The 19,385-nt window shown below is 43.2% G+C and overlaps 1 protein-coding gene across 1 annotated transcript in view; it reads right to left on the bottom strand.

The window, feature by feature from the left end:
- Nucleotides 1–19,385, bottom strand: part of ADISSP (adipose secreted signaling protein) — a 537,574-nt gene that overhangs the window by 414,602 nt on the left and 103,587 nt on the right. Inside the window, exon 2 of the mRNA XM_053704326.1 lies at nt 12,885–12,978. Within this exon, the coding sequence (XP_053560301.1) occupies nt 12,885–12,903 (19 nt within the window). The 5' untranslated portion in view covers nt 12,904–12,978. The remainder of the gene's footprint in view (nt 1–12,884; nt 12,979–19,385) is intronic.

Below are 19,385 nucleotides of genomic sequence, written 5' to 3'. Positions count from 1 at the left end.
TTGCGGCCTAACTGACACCTTTCATTGAGAGCAGAACTAATTGAGAGATTTTATCTTTCACCCCTATCTTGGGAGACCGCTTCCCTCTCTCACTATGGAGGATTCTGAGCACATATTGGAGCAAATGCATACATTTCTAGAGGCATGTAAAGGTGTGTTCAGATGCCAGCCTGAAAAGAAGTCTCAGCAACCAGCGGTGACACTCTCACCCCATGCCGCCTATTCTACCAAGCCTGCTCCCGAAGATAGAGGAAATGTGGAACAGCAGAATATGCCACCTGAGAAACACCAGCCCATGTGGGCTGTCAGTCCATCCAGCTTGGGAACCACCCGATGCAGTAACGTGTGACATAGAAGTAAAATGTCTGATGTCCTGTAACGGGGCTTGCAGTGTTTACAGGAAACCGAAACCGGTATGGACACACCGACCCGATGTCGCAGCAACCCGCAGAGGCTCTCACCTGATACAAGCAGAAGTGTCCCCCTACTCGGAAAGTCTAGCCCGGTATGGCCCATGTTTCAAGAGATGGGAATTCAACATGCAGCTCATACCTAGCGCAATGCAGCGAGTTGGTGTGGGGTAGAGACTCTTTTGTGAAGTAAATAGCTCAGTGAACTCTGGCGCTATCACATATTGCATATGCCTCATTGCCTACTCCTTGTTGATTAACACTCTGGACATATTGCCATATCGATAAGTTTACCTTCTATCCCTACCCACATTTATATTGTGTATATGTTTTGTTTATTATTGAGCAAAGTATGTTTAACCATATTCTTAATCTACTATGGAAAGGCGATAGTGCTGTTTATATTGTGCCGTTATATTTTTCTATCTGTATCTCTCATTCCACTTGGAGCAACCATATGGGAGTTGTTTTAGTTGACTTGCCTTACATTGCTTCATAGACCCAAATCATTTAAACCATTTATATTATTATACACCATAATCCGAAATTTTAATATCCTTTTGATGACTGATACAGCTACATCTTTTTACCACTGGAGGGGAGTACAGATTCGTTTTTGCTTTAATTACAGCCTATATTTGTCTAAGCTTGGCTTAGATTATATATCACTTGGGACTGCTTCAAGATGCCTAATAATGTATATATCGAGTTTCCCTCTGCAGTTTACTTATTTACATACATACAGGTCATAGCCAGGTAGCTATACATCTTTATTTGCTGCCTCCTACTGGTTAAAAGAGACAATGCTATTAGTAGAAGACTGATGACTGTTACTGTTTATACTATCTATCCTAAGCTCTGAGCTCTCATTAGTTCATATGGTGTTGTGACATGCTAAATGTGTATGTTATTTATTTTAGTTTCTGTTTTCATTGCATATGTTGAGAATTCATTACAGCAGAGAAACCTCATCAGCTATATTAAATCCAGTCTAGACTAGGAATCTAAAGTTTAACACCCTAAATAACCCGCTATAGCTAAGACACCTTCATTCCTTATATTATGCGGTGTGCAGATATTAGTAGCCAAGCTTGTGTTTCCCCTTACCGTAGTACTGTTGCTTATATGTGTGCGCCTATATTCTTTAGGGAAGTGGGATTATGAGTTGAGTGATTCATTGCTTTAGTGCACTGGGGTTATTTAGATCCATGCGATCAGCGGCCGAGATCGCAGGTAGAAGTCTGGGTATTATATCACTTTTTGCCCCACAGAAATTATAACAGTGCAAACCTACTCTACACCACTTTGACATTCTCACACTACACTTAATGTACCCACCTTAATCTTTCAATCTAGTACACATTAGCAAATGTCTGCTGAGTATTAACATATGCTCTCTACATAGTTTGTTACTATTTGTAACTTAATGTCTTCCTATTGCTGGATAAAGAGCTGCTGTTCAAGAAACTGATATCACTACTATTGTAAACATTACAATTAGGCTCTCACACGTCAGAGATACTACTATCCTACTAGGTAGCCAGCCTACTTCTGTTACCCCCCTGATTACTACCATGTTTATGAGGCCATATATACACGACTACATTGCCCTGTACCTAATCAGTCCATCCGCTCAATACTTACTACCTCTCATATTCTCTTTGTTACCTCCCCTCCAACCCATATTGAGTTCTTTAGCATTTAAACCACATACATATACTACTGATTCTATCTGCAACCTTTTTACTCCCTTAGTAAGTACTCTAAATACTAAGCTACGGACTCCACCTACTTTATCTAGATCAGCAGGACTGATCGATAATGCCAGTTGGATGAACCTATAATCTCCGCACACACCTTACCCTCCCTACAGTTTCATTTGCTCTCACCCCCAGCTCAGTGACATTACACAATCAGTGTTTTATACCTCAAAAGTCTTTTCTGGCATATATTTAACTCACAGTATCTATCTTACCATCTCCTCCTCCCTCGTTATTATACTACTAGTATGCCTCCTGTTATTAAATATCTACCATGCTCCCACGAATATAGCTGTTGTTACATGGTTGAATTTAACTATATATATCCAATGGTCCTCAATTAAGGCGCATTATTTAGTCCACTAAGTACCCATGACACACTATGTATGTTCGCCTGCCCTTCGCTTTATCCGCAACAAACCCCTAAGCCCTTAAGTTACTTACTTCATTCACCATACTTTCACTACCACCTCCCCTCCCCACCACCATAAAGTACCTCCTTTTATAGGAGAGCTAACTACGCGGTTTATCTTTTCTATGCCGCATCTCTCTTTCTACTTTCATGTCCATATATCCTGCAGCGCAATTCAACAATGTTCATATTTTTCCTCCCCAGCTTTGCAGGTTTGCCTAGCATTTTTTCTTGTTAATCATAAAAATTTTTTTAAAAGAGTAAAACAAGGTTTCTCATCTGAGATCCACAAGTGATCCCAATCTATCTAAATTTACCCACTATAACTACATCCACAATTCATCATTATAAGGTCCTAGAGTGACCCGCCAAATTGTTCAGTGGGTTTAAAGTTTTAAAGGCAATTGTTGTGCATTTTAAGATTGTGTTTTGTCATGCATTGTAACTATACACTGTATTTGTACTTTTTTCACTGACATTTTTTTTGTATGTTTGCCTTATTTGAAACCTCAATAAAAAGTATTGGGGGGAAAAAAAAAAAAAAAACTCCAAGGTGGAGCGGAATGTCTAAACACAGGCCTGAACAAATGACTGAATATCAGGAAGCTCAGCGAGAGAGAGACAAAATCTGTCCCTTTAAGGAAATGGCGGCAAAAGGATCTTGGATACCTTGACCTTATGCCAGGGATACCCACGGGTCTCACACCAGAATAAGTAGGTCTTCCAGACCTTATGATAGATGCGTCGGGTGACCGGCTTCCTGGCTTGAATAAGAGTATTAATCACACTCTCAGAAAAACCCCTCTTGGCTAGGACTAAGCGTTTAATCTCCACGCAGTCAGCCTCAGAGAATCTAGATTTTGATGAACAAAGGGACCCTGTACCAGCAGATCCCTGCGACAGGGTAAATTCCATGGAGGAGACAATGACATTCCCACCGGATCCGCAAACCACATCCTTTGGAGCGACAACGGAGCAATCATAATAGTCTAAGCTTGCTCCTGTTTGATGCGAACCACTACTCGAGGAAAAAGTGGTAACAATGGAAATATGAATACTAGGTTGAACCCCCAAGGCACTGCTAAGGCATCTATCAGTTCTGCCTGGGGATCCCTGGACCGCGACCCATATCTGGGTAGCTTGAAGTCGAGTCTGGACGCCATGAGATCTATCTCCGGTGTCCCCCATCTGATGCAAATCTCTGCAAACACTTTGGGGTTGAAGAGACCATTCTCCCAGATGAAACGATTGTCTGTTGAGAAAATCCGTTCCCAGTTGTCCACACCCGGAATGTGGATTGCTGACAGCGAACAGTTGTGGGCCTCCGCCCATTCCAGAATCCGAGATACTTCCCTAATGGCTAGGGAGCTTCTCGTCCCCCCCTGATAGTTGACGTAAGCCACAGAGGTAATTTTGTCCGACTGTAATCTGATGAACTGGGACAAACCCAGGAGGGGCCAAATCCTCAGAGCGTTGAAGATCGCTCAAAGTTCCAGGATGTTGATCGGGAAGAAGTGACTCCTCCCGATTTTACCTGCCCTGTGCCTTCCTGGCACCCCATCCTGAGAGGCTTGCGTCCGTAGTCACAATCTTCCAGGTTGGTCTCAAGAAGGATGTCCCCTGGGACAGCAGATCTTGACTGAGCCACCAAGAGAGGGATTCTCTCGCTTGGCCATCCAGAGAAATCTGTTGGGATAGATCCGAGTGATCGCCGTTCCACTGACTCAGCATGCACAACTGAAGAGGTCTGAGATGGATCCTGGGGTATGGAATGACATCTATGCTGGATACCATGAGCCCAATAAAATCCATACACCGGGCCAGAGGTGGCCTTGAGGAGGTCTGAAGGGCAAGAAAGCTAGAGACAATTTTGCAACGTTTCTGGTATGTCAGGGATATCTTCATGGATATGGAGTCTATTATCGTTCCCAGGAACTCCACTCTGGTACTGGGCACCAGAGAACTCTTTCCTGAGTTTATTTTCCATCCATGAGATCGAAGTAGAAGAGCTCTCGAATGGTCCTCTGCCAGCCGGCAGGATGGAGCCTGGACCAGGATGTTGTCCAGATAAGGTGCTACTGCAATACCTCTGGATCTCGCCACCGCGAGCAGAGCTCCCAGAACCTTCGTAAAGACTCTTGGAGCAGTAACCAGACTGAAGGGGAGAGCTACAAACTGGAAGTGCTGGTCCAGAAAAGCGAATCTTAGGAACTTGAAGTGATCCTTGTGAATTGGCACATGAAGGTAAGCATCCTTCAAGTCTATCATAGTCATGAACTGTTCCTCTTGAACTAGGGGCAGAATGGACCATATTGTCTCTATCTTAAACAATGGAACCAACAGAAACTTGTTTAAGTACTTTAGGTCTAGAAACGAGTGAAACGTACCCTCCTCCTTTGGGACCACAAAAAGATTAGAATAGTACCCCAGACCTCTTTCTGCCAGAGGTACTGGTACAATTACTCCTAGAGAGGAGAGATCCCTCACGCACTCTAGAAAAGCATCTCGCTTCTCTGGTTTTGAAGGTAGATTTGACAAGAGAAATCTGCCCCTGGGAGGAAAAGATTTGAAACCTATCCTGTAAACCTGGGCAATGACTTTCAGAACCCAAGGATCTCATCCAAGCCTCCGTGAAAAGAGATAGTCTGCCCCCTACACGATACAGAACCGGATCGGGGGCCGCCCCGTCATGCCGATTTTGTCTCGGCTGGCTTCTTGTTCTGCTTTGCTGTATTCCAAGACTGAGATGGCTTCCAAGATCCCTTGGACTATCGTTTAGAATTGTCCAAACGAAAGGGACAAAAATTAGGACCATTAGGCTTATTTTTCATATCCTGCGGTAGAATGGAACCCGTGCCCCCCGTGACCATGGATTTGATAGAGTCCAGGCCTGGACCGAAAAAAAAATTCCCCTTAAATGGAAGGGAGAGTAATCTAGATTTGTACATCATGTCAGCAGACCACGACTTCAACCACAGAGCCCTCCGGGCCAGAACAGAAAAGCCTGATGTCTTGGCATTCAAGCGAATAATCTGCATATTTGCATCACAGATAAACAAATTAGCTACCCTCAGGGCCTTAATCCTTTCCTATATCTCATCGAGGGGAGTTTCCACATTGATCATATCTGACAGAGAGTCACACCAATATATAGAAGAACCCCGTGTGCTGAAACATTTTTCTTAACAGGGTCTCTAATTTCTTATCCATGGGTTCCTTAAACGACAAACTATCCTCGAGAGGAATAGTGGTGAGCTTAGCGAGCGTGGAGATAGCTCGATCCACCTTAGGTACAGACCCCCACAATTCTAGTTGAGAGTCAGGAACAATTTCTTAAAACAAAGAAGAAGGGGAGAAAGAAGATCCAAGTCTCTCCCATTTATTCTTATTAATATTCGTCATTTTAACAGGAACCAAGAAAGTCTGGGGCACTACCCTGTCCTCGTAAACTTTATCAAGCTTAGGAATAGAAGGTTCCTTGGGTAACTTCGGTTCCGGAACCTCTAGAGTAAATAACACCTCTTTTAATAAAAAGCGTAAGTGCTCAATCCTAAACATAAAGTCTGGATCCTCCGCCACCGGAGGTTTAGAGGCCACAGATTCGAACACACAGAGAGAGTCTTCCGAGGTATTGGAGTCTTTCTCATCAGAGGATAATCTAGTTTCGGATACATCCAGCAGAGTAGATGACCCCTGGGAAGGAGAGCAATGTTTAACCTTTTGATTGCGCTTAGCAGGGCGAGGTAAAGCACTAAAGGCCGTGTTTGCAACTGATCAGCAAAATCTGGCAGCCACATCCCGCAGGAGGATTAGTAGTGCACTGGGGAGCTGCATGTGAGATGATTGTAGGGAAAGCACCTCGCGGGACGGAGTCCCCTCAGAGGTGGATAGCTCAGTGGTATTAAACATCTTGTTCTTTTTAGATATCACTATTTTATCAAGGCATGTGGAACATAGTTGAGCAGGCAGATATACCATAACTTTCTCACAATAAACACAGGCATTTGATCTAGGCAAACACGGAGTACCCTTTAACGCATCAGAGTCCTCCATAGCTTGTGCCTTTAATAAGGACCACAGAAAAAATATAAATGGCACCTTTATACCTCCAATGGCCGGGGCACTCACCACCTCCTATGACCCAGGCCCACAGAGAAACCTCTTTGTCTCCTGAAACAGACGGTCAGGAAACAGGAACATAATGATGGCCACACCCAGTCACATGGACTGCCCCTGCCGAGAAAAAATACGCCAAACTAAACAGACTGCACAGTTAATCAAAAACAAAGGAAGAACCTGATTGTTTACACATGTCGCAGCAAAAAACACAAAGTAATCCTGTATAAATCCCCCCCGGTTCAATAATTCCTTTCCGGAGATATTAACCTTTGATTCTGTACAGATAAAAGGAGTCACACTGTGACCCTGTCATTAAACGATCTTACCAAAATCTATGCCGTGGTAACACGGCCTATCAGGTTTGACAGTGTTGTAGCATCGCCTCTGACATGGACTTGAGTGGTAGAAAGCAGGCAGCAAAAGTCGGCAATGCTGATTGCTTAAGGATCTGTTAATACAAGTCGGGATGGTTTCGCAGAAAGACTCTCCCTGCACCACCGGACTCTAACTTTCATCCATGCTCTCACTGAGAGGCTGACAGGACTACTTAAAACTCCAGTTCCATCTTCAAGAGTACTACCCTCCATAAGAGACTACTCCGTAAACTTCCGACACTTCTTTGCCATCCTCCTGTGACGAAAGGCAACGAATGACTGGGGGATGAGGGGAGTGGGGGAGGTATTTAAGACTTTTGGCTGGGGTGTCTTTGCCTCCTCCTGGTGGACAGGTTCTGTATTTCCCACAAATAATGAATGAAGCCGAGGACTCTCCTCATATTAAGATGGAAAAAGCTAAAAAAAAAAAACTGAATGCCAAATTTCATAAGGATTGATGCAGCAGTTTTTGCTGTAGATTTGGGTAATCATTTCAATGTTAAGAGAAATGAGAGAAAAGTACATTTAATGCCAAAAATAAAAAAATTACTTCAAATTTGTAGTATTTTCAGTCAATAAATAAATCTGCACAACTGCTAAAGTTGCTCACACAATCCAGATAGAAGTACCTAAAAAAATAAGTAAATAAGTAGAATTATATTAGGGCTCGACAAACCTAGGAACTAGAGAGCCATTAGCTCCTAGAATTTTACTCATGACTCCTAACTTTTTTGGTTATTCTCTATATATCTATTTACGAAATACCACTGGCTGGCTCCTAAATATTATTACTGGCTCCTACATTTAAAAAACTTTTGTCGAACCTTGAATTAAATACCGCATTATATATAACTTTGCACTGCTGCTCGGCACATCGCATTATATGTAGACACAATATTCCCAAATCAAAGGAAAGCAACACAAAAACAGAATTTATGCTTACCTGATAAATTTCTTTCTCTTGTGATGTATCGAGTCCACGGATTCATCCATACTTGTGGGATATTCTCCTTCCTAACAGTAAATGGCAAAGAGAGCACTCACAGCAGAGCTGTCTATATAGCTCCTCCCTTAGCTCCACCCCCCAGTCATTCGACCGAAGGCTAGAAAGAAAAAGGAGAAACTATAGGGTGCAGAGGTGACTGAAGTTTTTGTAAAATAAATATATACTATCTGTCTTAAACAGACAGGGCGGGCCGTGGACTCGATACATCACAAGAGTAAGAAATTTATCAGGTAAGCATAAATTCTGTTTTCTCTTGTAAGATGTATCGAGTCCACGGATTCATCCATACTTGTGGGATACCAATACCAAAGCTTTAGGACACGGATGAAGGGAGGGACAAGACAGGTACCCTAAACGGAATGCACCACTGCTTGTAGAACCTTTCTCCCAAAAATAGCCTCCGAAGAAGCAAAAGTATCGAATTTGTAAAATTTGGAAAAAGTATGAAGCGAAGACCAAGTCGCCGCCTTACAAATCTGTTCAACAGAATCCTAATTTTTAAAAGCCCATGTGGAAGCCACTGCTCTAGTAGAATGAGCAGTAATTCTTTCAGGAGGCTGCTGGCCAGCAGTCTCATAAGCCAAACGGATGATGCTTTTTAGCCAAAAAGAAAGAGGTAGCCGTAGCCTTTTGACCCCTCCGCTTACCAGAGTAAACAACAAACAATGAAGATGTTTGACGGAAATCTTTAGTTGCTTGTAAGTAGAACTTTAAAGCACGCACCACATCAAGATTGTGCAACAGACGTTCCTTCTTTGATGAAGGATTAGGACACAGTGAAGGAACACAATTTCCTGATTGATATTCCTATTAGAAACAACCTTAGGAAGGAATCTAGGTTTGGTACGCAAAACCACCTTATCTGCATAGAAAACAAGGTAAGGTGAATCACACTGTAAAGCAGATAACTCAGAAACTCTTTGAGCCGAAGAGATAGCTACTAAAAACAAAACTTTCCAAGATAGAAGCTTAATATCTATGGAATGCATAGAACCCCTTGAAGAACTTTAAGAACTAAGTTTAGGCTCCATGGCGGAGCAACTGGTTTAAATACAGGCTTGATCCTAACTAAGGCCTGACTAAACGCTTGAACGTCTGGTACATCTGCCAGACGTTTGTGTAAAAGAATAGACAAAGCAGATATCTGTCCTTTTAAGGAACTAGCTGATAATCCCTTCTCCAATCCTTCTTGGAGAAAAGACAATATTCTAGGAATCCTAATCTTACTCCATGAGTTACCCTTGGATTCACACCAATAAAGATTTGCGCCAAATCTTATGATAGATTTTCCTGGTGACAGGCTTTCTAGCTTGAATCAGGGCATCAATGACCGACTCAGAGAAACCACGCTTTGATAGAATCAGGCGTGGATGCTTGAACGGACCTTGGATTAGCAGGTCCTGCCTCATTGGCAGAGTCCACGGTGGAACAGATGACATGTCCACTAGGTCTGCATACCAAGTCCTGCGTGGCCACACAGGTGCTATCAGAATCACCGAAGCTCTCTCCTGCTTGATTCTGGCAACCAGATGCGGGAGGAGAGGAAACGGTGGAAATACCTAGGCCAGATTGAAGGACCAGGGCACTGCTAGAGAATCTATCAGTACCACCTGGGGATCCCGGGACCTGGACCCGTAACGAGTAAGTTTGGCGTTCTGACAAGACGCCATCAGATCCAATTCTGGTGTGCCCCATAGCTGAGTCAGCTGGGCAAATACCTCCGGATGAAAAGTCTGACGACTTAGGAAATCCGCCTCCCAGTTCTCTACCCCTGGGATATGGATTGCTGAGAGATAGCAAGAGTGATCCTCCACCCATCGGATTATTTTGGTTACCTCCATCATCGCTTGAGAACTCTGAGTTCCTCCTTGATGATTGATATAAGCTACAGTCGTGATGTTGTCCGACTGAAATCTGATGAAACAGGTTTGAGTAAAACCCTAGCTCTTGTTCCGCTTTTGGAACTGGGCGGATCACTCCCATGGTATGTAGGTCTTCTAAACAGTGTAAGAACGCCTCTCTCTTTGTCTGGTTTGCAAGAGTAGAAATAGCTCCCTCCACCTTAGGAACCGTCTGCCACGAGTCCCGCATGGTGTCAGATATGGGAAACATTTTCTTAAAAACAGGAGGGGGAGCGAACGGAATACCTGGTCTATCCCACTCCTTAGTAACAATATTCACAATCCTCTTAGGGACTGGAAAAACATCAGTGTAAACAGGAACCTCTAAGTATTTGTCCATTTTACACAATTTCTCTGGAACCACAATAGGGTCAACAATCATCTAGAGTCGCTAATACCTCCCTGAGCAATAAACGGAGGTGTTCAAGCTTAAATTTAAAGGCCGTCATATCAGAATCTGTTTGAGGTAGCGTCTTTCCTGAATCAGAAATTTATCCCTCAGATAACAAATCCCTTACCCCTACTTCAGAACATTGTGAGGGTATATCGAATACGGCTACTAAAGCGTCAGACGACTCAGCATTTGTTCTTAACCCAGAGCTGTCACGCTTTCCTTGTAAACCAGGCAGTTTAGATAAAACCTCTGTGAGGGTTGTATTCATAACTGTGGCCATGTCTTGTAAAGTAAATGAATTTGACGCACTAGAAGTACTTGGCGTCACTTGTACAGGCATTACTGGTTGTGATATTTGGGGAGAGCTAGATGGCAAACCCTCATTTCCTTCTGTCTGAGAATCATCTATAGCTATATTTTTAAGTGCTAAAATATGCTCTTATAATTTATAGACATATCAGTGCAAGTGGGACACATTCTAAGAGGGGGTTCCAGAATGGCTTCTAAACACATTGAACAAGGATTTCCCTTGATGTCAGACATGTTAAACAGGCTAGTAATTAAACAATCAAGCTTTGAAAACACTTTAATCAAAGCAAATAATACTTTGAAAAAAACGGTACTGTGCCTTTAAGAGAAAAAAAGATGCACAAACTCTGCAAAACAGTGTAAAAAAGCAGTAAACTTTACAAAATTTTTACAGTAGCATCATAAAGCTTTAGTAAGATTGCACAGCTAGACAAATAAACGATTAACCCCTTAATGTAAAAACCGGATTGACAAAACGTCAAAAACCGGTAAAAACACGTTCAGCACTTTAGGAAAGATTTGTGGGGGAAAAAACTTCTTTAAGCCATCAAACAACAGTAGGAGCCTCTGGAGAAGGAGCTGGAAGTCTCTGAGTAAAAGAAACTGCGCAACTGAGGCGCGAAAATAGGCCCCTCCCACTTCACTCGATGTTATGGGGCCTAAAAGAAACACACCAAAGTGTTTCCAAACTAGCCATGTGGTTTGATAACCCTTAAATAAGCCACAATGACCCCTTAATGTCCCTCAAAAAACGTTATGTTTGCAATAAAAAAACGTTTTTTCCTAACAGTGTCACCAGTAACTAATGAGCCCTTTATGCAAGCTGGGATTCCTATTAAGTGTCTGAATACAGCTTACCCTTCCCTCATGGGGATATTGCCAGCCTTTTTCTAGAATTATCACAGTCTGTCTAGAAAAAAATAGACTGAACATACCTCAATGCAGCTTTGCATGCAAACCGTTCCCCCAACTGAAGTTTTCCTGTACTCTTCAGCCCTTGTGAGAACAGCAGTAGATCTTAGTTACAAAGTGCTAAGATTATCATCTTCCTTGCAGAAATCTTCATCCCTTTTCTGCCAGAGAGTGAATAGTACACACCGGTACCATTTAAAATAACAAACTTTTGCTTGCGAAAATAAAAACTAACATTTTTGTCACCACACACACTTTACCCTTCCTAGCAGTTAAAGGGCCACTCAGGTTAAATTAAATTTTCATGATTCAGATACAGCATGTAATTTTAAACAACTTTCCAATTTACTTCCATTAAAAAAAATGTGCACAGTCTTTTATATTTACACTTTTTGAATCACCAGATCCTACAGAGCATGTGCAAGAATTCACAGACTATACGTATATGCATTTGTGATTGGCTGATTGCTATCACATGGTACAAAGGGAGTGGAAATATACATAATTTTGAAATTTGCTATAAAAAAATCTACTACTCATTTGAAGTTCAGACTAAGTGCTATTGCATTGTCTTGTTATCTTGCATTTGTTGATTATGCAAATCTAATGTGTTGACTGGTCCTTTAAACAGGCAAAGAGAATGACTGGGGGGGGGGTGGAGCTAAGGGAGGAGCTATATAGACAGCTCTGCTGTGGGTGCTCTATTTGCCACTTCCTGTTAGGAAGGAGAATATGCCACAAGTATGAATGAATCCGTGGACTCGATACATCTTACAAGAGAAAATATAAACATTTTAAATGGAATCTCATTACAGCAGAATTTCTTCACAAAAATAAAAAACGAAAATGAGGCTGCGACCAAAGTAAGTTTCTGAGCAGTTCAAAAGTTTGTAATTTATTTTGAATTTTGTTAATTAAAATTTACGTTAATTTTGTTAATTAAAAGGCTCTTCAGAAGCCGCAGTGCACTGGGGCAGTTTATGCGCATAGCTGTCAATCACCTGCTCTATAGATTGTCAGAGAAAGGCCTAGTGTATTTAACCCTTTTACGAGGGTCAGGCACAAAGCCACACAAGCCTTTGCGTAATAACAAAATACTCTTTAAAGAATTTTATTACTCCATTATTATGTCACTTTAAAGTTTCCACTGCCTCAGTCATTGCATTGTTGCAAGTAAAACCATATTGCGTAAAAGCATATAAAATCTGAAGTGTGGTGCAGTGTATTTCAGATTTGACCTTTACATCCCTGCCACCCCCAAAAAAACTTAAACTATGCAGAATTTACCTTTTTTCGCTGTAGCCATCTATTGTACCCAGAGTGAAAGTAAGTGTTGTACAGCACGTCAAATTAATCAAATCATCATTTCACTTGCAATTTCCTGTAAGTGAGAGAAGAAAAGTCAGTAAGATCTGTCCAGGCTGCCATAACTAATGGCAAAAAGTCATGTAAATGTCAGAGATTAAATTCCCTAGTAAATATTAAAGCATAGAGATTCCAAAATTAAACTCCTTAATCAAATAACAATGTATTATATTATGAAGTGATTTTAATTTTTGAATTTCTATGCTTTATAGCATCTCCTTAGAAGATTAAAATGAGACTAAAAAGTAAAAAAATAAAACTTTCATGATTCAGACAGTTCGCAATTTAAAAAAAAAAAAAAAAAAAATCAGAATTTATGCTTACCTGATAAATTAGTTTCTCTTGCGGTGTATCCAGTCCACGGATTCATCCTTTACTTGTGGGATATTCTCATTCCCTACAGGAAGTGCCAAAGAGAGCACACAGCAGAGCTGTCTATATAGCTCCCCCTTTAGCTCCACCCCCCAGTCATTCGACCAAAGGTTAGAAAGAAAAAGGAGAAACCATAGGGTGCAGTGGTGACGACTGTAGTTTAAACAAAAAATTTTTTACCTGACAAATGCCAGGGCGGGCCGTGGACTGGATACACCGCAAGAGAAAGTAATTTATCATGTAAGCATAAATTCTGTTTTCTCTTGCAAGGTGTATCCAGTCCACGGATTCATCCTTTACTTGTGGGATACCAATAGGGAACAAGACAGGTACCTTAAACGGAAGGCACCACTGCTTGCAAAACCTCTCACAAAAATAGCCTCCGAAGAAGCAAAAGTATCGAATTTGTAAAATTTGGCAAAAGTATGCAGTGAAGACCAAGTCGCTGCCTTACAAATCTGTTCAACAGAAGCCTCATTTTTGAAAGCCCATGTGGAAGCCACTGCTCTGGTAGAATGAGCAGTAATTCTTTCAGGAGGCTGCTGGCCAGCAGTCTCATAGGCCAAACGGATGATGCTTAACAGCCAAAAAGAAAGAGAGGTAGCAGTCGCTTTCTAACCTCTCCTCTTACCAGAATAGATAACAAACAAGGAAGATGTTTGTCTGAAATCCTTAGTTGCTTGTAAATAGAACTTTAAAGCACGAACTACATCAAGATTGTGTAAAAGACGTTCCTTCTTTGAAGATGGATTAGGACATAGAGAAGGAACAACTATTTCCTGGTTAATATTCTTGTTAGAAACAGCTTTAGGAAGAAAACCAGGCTTGGTACGCAAAACTACCTTATCTGCGTGGAACACCAGGTAAGGTGAATCACACTGTAAGGCAGATAATTCTGAAACTCTTCGAGCAGAAGAGATAGCTACCAAAAACAAAACTTTACAAGACAACAACTTAATGTCTATGGAATGTAAAGGTTCAAACAGAACCCCTTGAAGAACTGAAAGAACTAGATTAAAACTCCATGGCGGAGCCACAGGTTTAAAGACAGGCTTGATTCTGACTAAAGCCTGAGCAAACACTTAAACGTCTGGTACCTCTGCTAGACGCTTGTGTAACAGGATAGACAAAGCAGATATTTGTCCTTTTAAGGAACTAGCTGACAATCCTTTCTCCAATCCTTCTTGGAGAAAGGACAATATCCTGGGAATCCTAATCTTACTCCATGAGTAACCCTTGGATTCACACCAACAAAGATATTTCCGCCATATCTTATGGTAGATTTTCCTGGTGACAGGCTTTCTAGCCTGAATCAGAGTATCTATAACTGATTCAGAGAACCCACGCTTTGATAGAATTAAGCATTCAATCTCCAAGCAGTCAGACGTAGAGAAACTAGATTTGGATGCTTGAACGGACCCTGTATTAGAAGATCCTGCCTCATTGGCACTGTCCATGGTGGGACAGATGACATGTCCACTAGGTCTGCATACCAAGTCCTGCGTGGCCACGCAGGTGCTATCAGAATCACTGAAGCCTTCTCCTGCTTGATTCTGGCGACCAGACGCAGGAGGAGAGGAAACGGTGGAAAAACATAAGCCAGATTGAAGGACCAAGGTGCTGCTAGAACATCTATCAATACCGCCTTGGGGTCCCGGGACCTGGACCCGTAGAGAGGAAGTTTGGTGTTCTGACGGGACGCCATCAGATCCAATTCTGGAATGCCCCATAGCTGAGTCAGCTGAGCAAATACCTTCGGGTGGAGTTCCCACTCCCCCGGGTGAAAAGTCTGACGACTTAGAAAATCCCCCTCCCAGTTGTCTACTCCTGGGATGTGAATTGCTGAGAGATGGCAGAAGTGATCCTCCGCCCACCTGATTATTTTAGTTACTTCCATCATCGCTAGGCGAACTCTTTGTTCCCCCCTGATGATTGACGTAAGCTACAGTCGTGATGTTGTCCGACTGAAATCTGATGAATTTGGCAGCAGCTAGTTGAGGCCATGCCTGAAGAGCGTTGAATATCGCCCTCAGTTCCAGAATGTTTATCGGGAGAAGCGTTTCTTCCCGAGACCATAAGCCCTGAGCTTTCAGGGAGTCCCAGACCGCACCCCAGCCTAACAGACTGGCGTCGGTCGTTACAATGACCCACTCTGGCCTGCGGAAACATATTCCCTGAGACAGGTGGTCCTGAGACAACCACCAGAGAAGAGAATCTCTGGTCTCCTGGTCCAACTGAATTTGAGGAGACAAATCTCCATAATCCCCATTCCACTGTTTGAGCATGCATAGTTGCAGTGGTCTGAGGTGTATCCGAGCAAAAGGGACTATGTCCATTGCCGCTACCATTAATCCGATTGTCTCCATGCACTGAGCCACAGATGGCCGGGGAATGGAATGAAGAACTCGGCAAGTAGTTAAGAGTTTTAATGTTCTGACCTCCGTCAGAAATATTTTCATTTCTACCGAGTCTATTAGAGTCCCTAGGAAGGGAACCCTTGTGAGAGGGGAAAGAGAACTCTTTTTGATGTTCACCTTCCACCCGTGAGACCTCAGAAAGGCCAATACAATCTCCGTGTGAGACTTGGCTCTTTGGAAAGACAGCGCCTGAATTAAAATGTCATCTAGGTAAGGCGCCACTGCTATGCCTTGCGGTCTTAGCACCGCCAGAAGGGACCCTAGCACCTTTGTGAAAATTCTGGGAGCACTGGCTAAGCCGAAAGGAAGAGCCACAAACTGGTAATGCTTGTCCAGAAAGGCGAACCTGAGAAACTGGTGATGATCTTTGTGGATAGGAATGTGCAGGTATGCATCCTTTAGAACCACGGTAGTCATATATTGACCTTCCTGGATCATTGGTAAGATTGTCCGAATGGTCTCCATTTTGAATGATGGGACTCTGAGGAATCTGTTTAGAATTTTTAGATCCAGGATGGGGCTGAAAGTTCCCTCTTTTTTGGGAACCACAAACAGGTTGAGTAAAAACCCAGCCCTTGTTCCACGATTGGAACTGGGTGGATCACTCCCATTGTATGTAGATCTTCTACACAGCGTAAAAACGCCTCTTTCTTTGTCTGATCTGTAGCCAGACGAGAAATGTGGAACCTACCCCTTGGAGAACCCTTGAATTCTAGAAGATATTCCTGGGATACAATATCTAACGCCCAAGGATCGTGTACATCTTTTGCCAAGGCCTGAGCGAAGAGAGAGAGTCTGCCCCCTACTAGATCCGGTCCCGAATCGGGGGCTACCCCTTCATGCTGTCTTGGTGGCAGCTGCAGGCTTTTTGGCCTGTTTCCCCTTATCCCAGCCCTGGTAAGGTTTCCAAGTTGCCTTGGGCTGTGAAGCGTTACCCTCTTGCTTTGCAGCCGTAGAGGGTGAAGCGGGGCCGTTCCTGAAATTACGAAAGGAACGAAAATTAGCTTTGTTCTTTGTCTTAAAGGACTTGTCCTGAGGGAGAGCATGGCCTTTTTCCCCCGGTGATTTCTGAAATAATCTCTCAATTCAGGCCCGAAGAGGGTCTTTCCTTTAAAAGGAATGTTCAAAAGCTTGGATTTAGACGACACATCGGCCGACCAGGACTTTAGCCATAGCGCCCTGCGCGCCAAAATGGTGAAACCTGAATTTTTTGCCGCTAACTTAGCTATTTGGAAAGCGGCGTCAGTGATAAAATGAATTAGTTAGCTTTAGAGCCTTAATTCTATCCATAATTTCCTCATATGAGGTCTCCGTCTGGAGCGAGTCTTCCAGCGCCTCAAACCAGAAAGCGGCTGCAGTAGTTACAGGAATAATGCAGGCAATAGGCTGGAGAAGAAAACCTTGTTGAAAAAAAAATTTCTTAAGTAAACCCTCTAACTTCTTATCCATAGGGTCTTTGAAAGCACAACTGTCTTCAATTGGTATGGTTGTGCGTTTAGCAAGTGAAGAAACAGCCCCCTCCACCTTAGGGACCATCTGCCACGAGTCCCGCACAGGGTCAGATATGGGGAACATTTTCTTAAAAACAGGAGGGGGAACAAAGGGAACACCTGGTCTATCCCACTCCCTAGTAACGATATCCGCAATCCTCTTAGGGACCGGAAACGCATCCGTGTAAACAGGGACCTCTAGGTACTTGTCCATTTTACACAATTTCTCTGGGATCACCAAAGGGTCGCAGTCATCCAGAGTAGCTAATACCTCCCTAAGCAAAATGATGAGGTGTTCTAGTTTAAATTTAAAAGCCAATGTATCTGAATCTGTCTGAGGAGGAACCCTTTCTGAAACAGAGACTTCTCCCTCAGACATCAAATCCCTTGCTCCCACTTCAGAGCGTTGTGAGGGTATATCGGATACGGCTACCAAAGCGTCAGAATGCTCATAATATGTTCTTAAAACAGAGCTATCACGCTTTGCAGGTAACACGGGCAGTTTAGATAAGAAGGCTGTAAGAGAATTATCCATGACTTGTAATGTAAAAGGGTTAGACGCACTAGGCGTCGCTTGCGCGGGCGTAACTGGTTGTGACACTTGGGGAGAAGCAGACGGGCTACCCTTCAGTCTGAGAATCATCTTGGGCCACATTCTTAAGTGCAACAATATGATCTTTAAAAAGTGTATAGACATATCAGTACAAGTGGGACACATTCTGAGAGGGGGTTCCACCATGGCTTCTGAACACATTGAACAAGGATTTTCCTTAGTGTCAGACATGTTTAAAAGACTAGTAGTATACACAAATAGGCTTGGAAATCACTTTAATCAAATAAAAAACACAATTTGAAAAAACGTTACTGTGCCTTTAAGAGATAAAAAGAGCACACAATTTTACAAAACAGTGAAAAATGCAGCAATCCTTTTGAAATTTTCACAGTATGTACCTAAAGCCTTAATAAGATTGCACGACAAGTTGCAGAACGATTAACCCCTTAATGCCCAAACCGGAGCAGCCTAAAGCCAACACCCAGGTAAAATTACTACAGCACCTTGCCACAGCCTTCCTGTGGCCCTACCTGCCATTGGGGGAATATAGCTTCTTTAAGGCCCTCAAACAGCAGCAGGACCCTCCATGTGAAGCAGCATGAACTTCTCTGCAATTCTAAGGGGCCCATTTATCAAAGGGCTTGCGGACCTGATCCGACACTGCGGATCAGGTCCGCAAGACCTCGCTAAATGCGGAGAGCAATACGCTCTCCACATTTAACATTGCACCAGCAGCTCACAAGAGCTGCTGGTGCAACGCCGCCCCCTGCTGACTCGCGGCCAATCGGCCGCCAGCAGGGAGCTGTCAATCAACCCGATCGTATTCGATCGGGTTGATTTCCGGCGGTTCCTGTCCGCCTGCTCAGAGCAGGCGGACAGGGTTATGAAGCAGCGGTCTTTAGACCGCTGCTTCATAACTTGTGTTTCTGGCGAGTCTGAAGACTCGCCAGAAACACGGCCCTTCAAGCTCCATACGGAGCTTGATAAATGGGCCTGTTGGTGCGCATCTGAGGAGCAAAATTAGGCCCCTCCCACTCTACTCCGGAGCTGTGAGGCCTACTAAATCACTTCTAAGTGAATAAAAAACAGCCATGTGGGAATATAACCCCAGAAAGAACCCAAAAGGGCTTTCAAAGTGTCTTGCAAAACGATTTTTCCTTAGCTAAACAATCGATTGCCCTGAATAAGTGTAACATTATACCCCTTTAAGGGGCGGTTACCTCAGGTGCATATAAATTACACTGGCTACATCATACCAATGCTTGGTATTGATGTATCCAGCCTGGATTAACTTCCTGTGAGCCAATCCCTTTTGCACCTGTGAAGCTAGTTTCTCTCCTGTGGATTCTGGGGAAATTTGCCTGCTTCTCTCTCTCCCTGGATCCGGAGCCCTGCTACTCTCACCTGCTCTGTAGTGGACTTTCAGTTCCAGCTGACTACCGGGTGACGTCACTCCCACGAGCCACATCCACTGTGTCTCTCACACACTGCTCTCAACCTCTGCTGCAGCGTCTCTGCCTTGTGCTCTCTCTCCCACAAGCCTCATCAGCTGTGTCTCACACACCCCGCTTCCAGCAGCTGCTGCAGCGTC

The sequence above is a fragment of the Bombina bombina genome, chromosome 2 (genome assembly GCF_027579735.1).
Source record: "Bombina bombina isolate aBomBom1 chromosome 2, aBomBom1.pri, whole genome shotgun sequence".
NCBI classification, from domain to species: Eukaryota; Metazoa; Chordata; class Amphibia; order Anura; family Bombinatoridae; genus Bombina; species Bombina bombina.
This window is presented reverse-complemented; position numbering and strand designations above follow the sequence as displayed.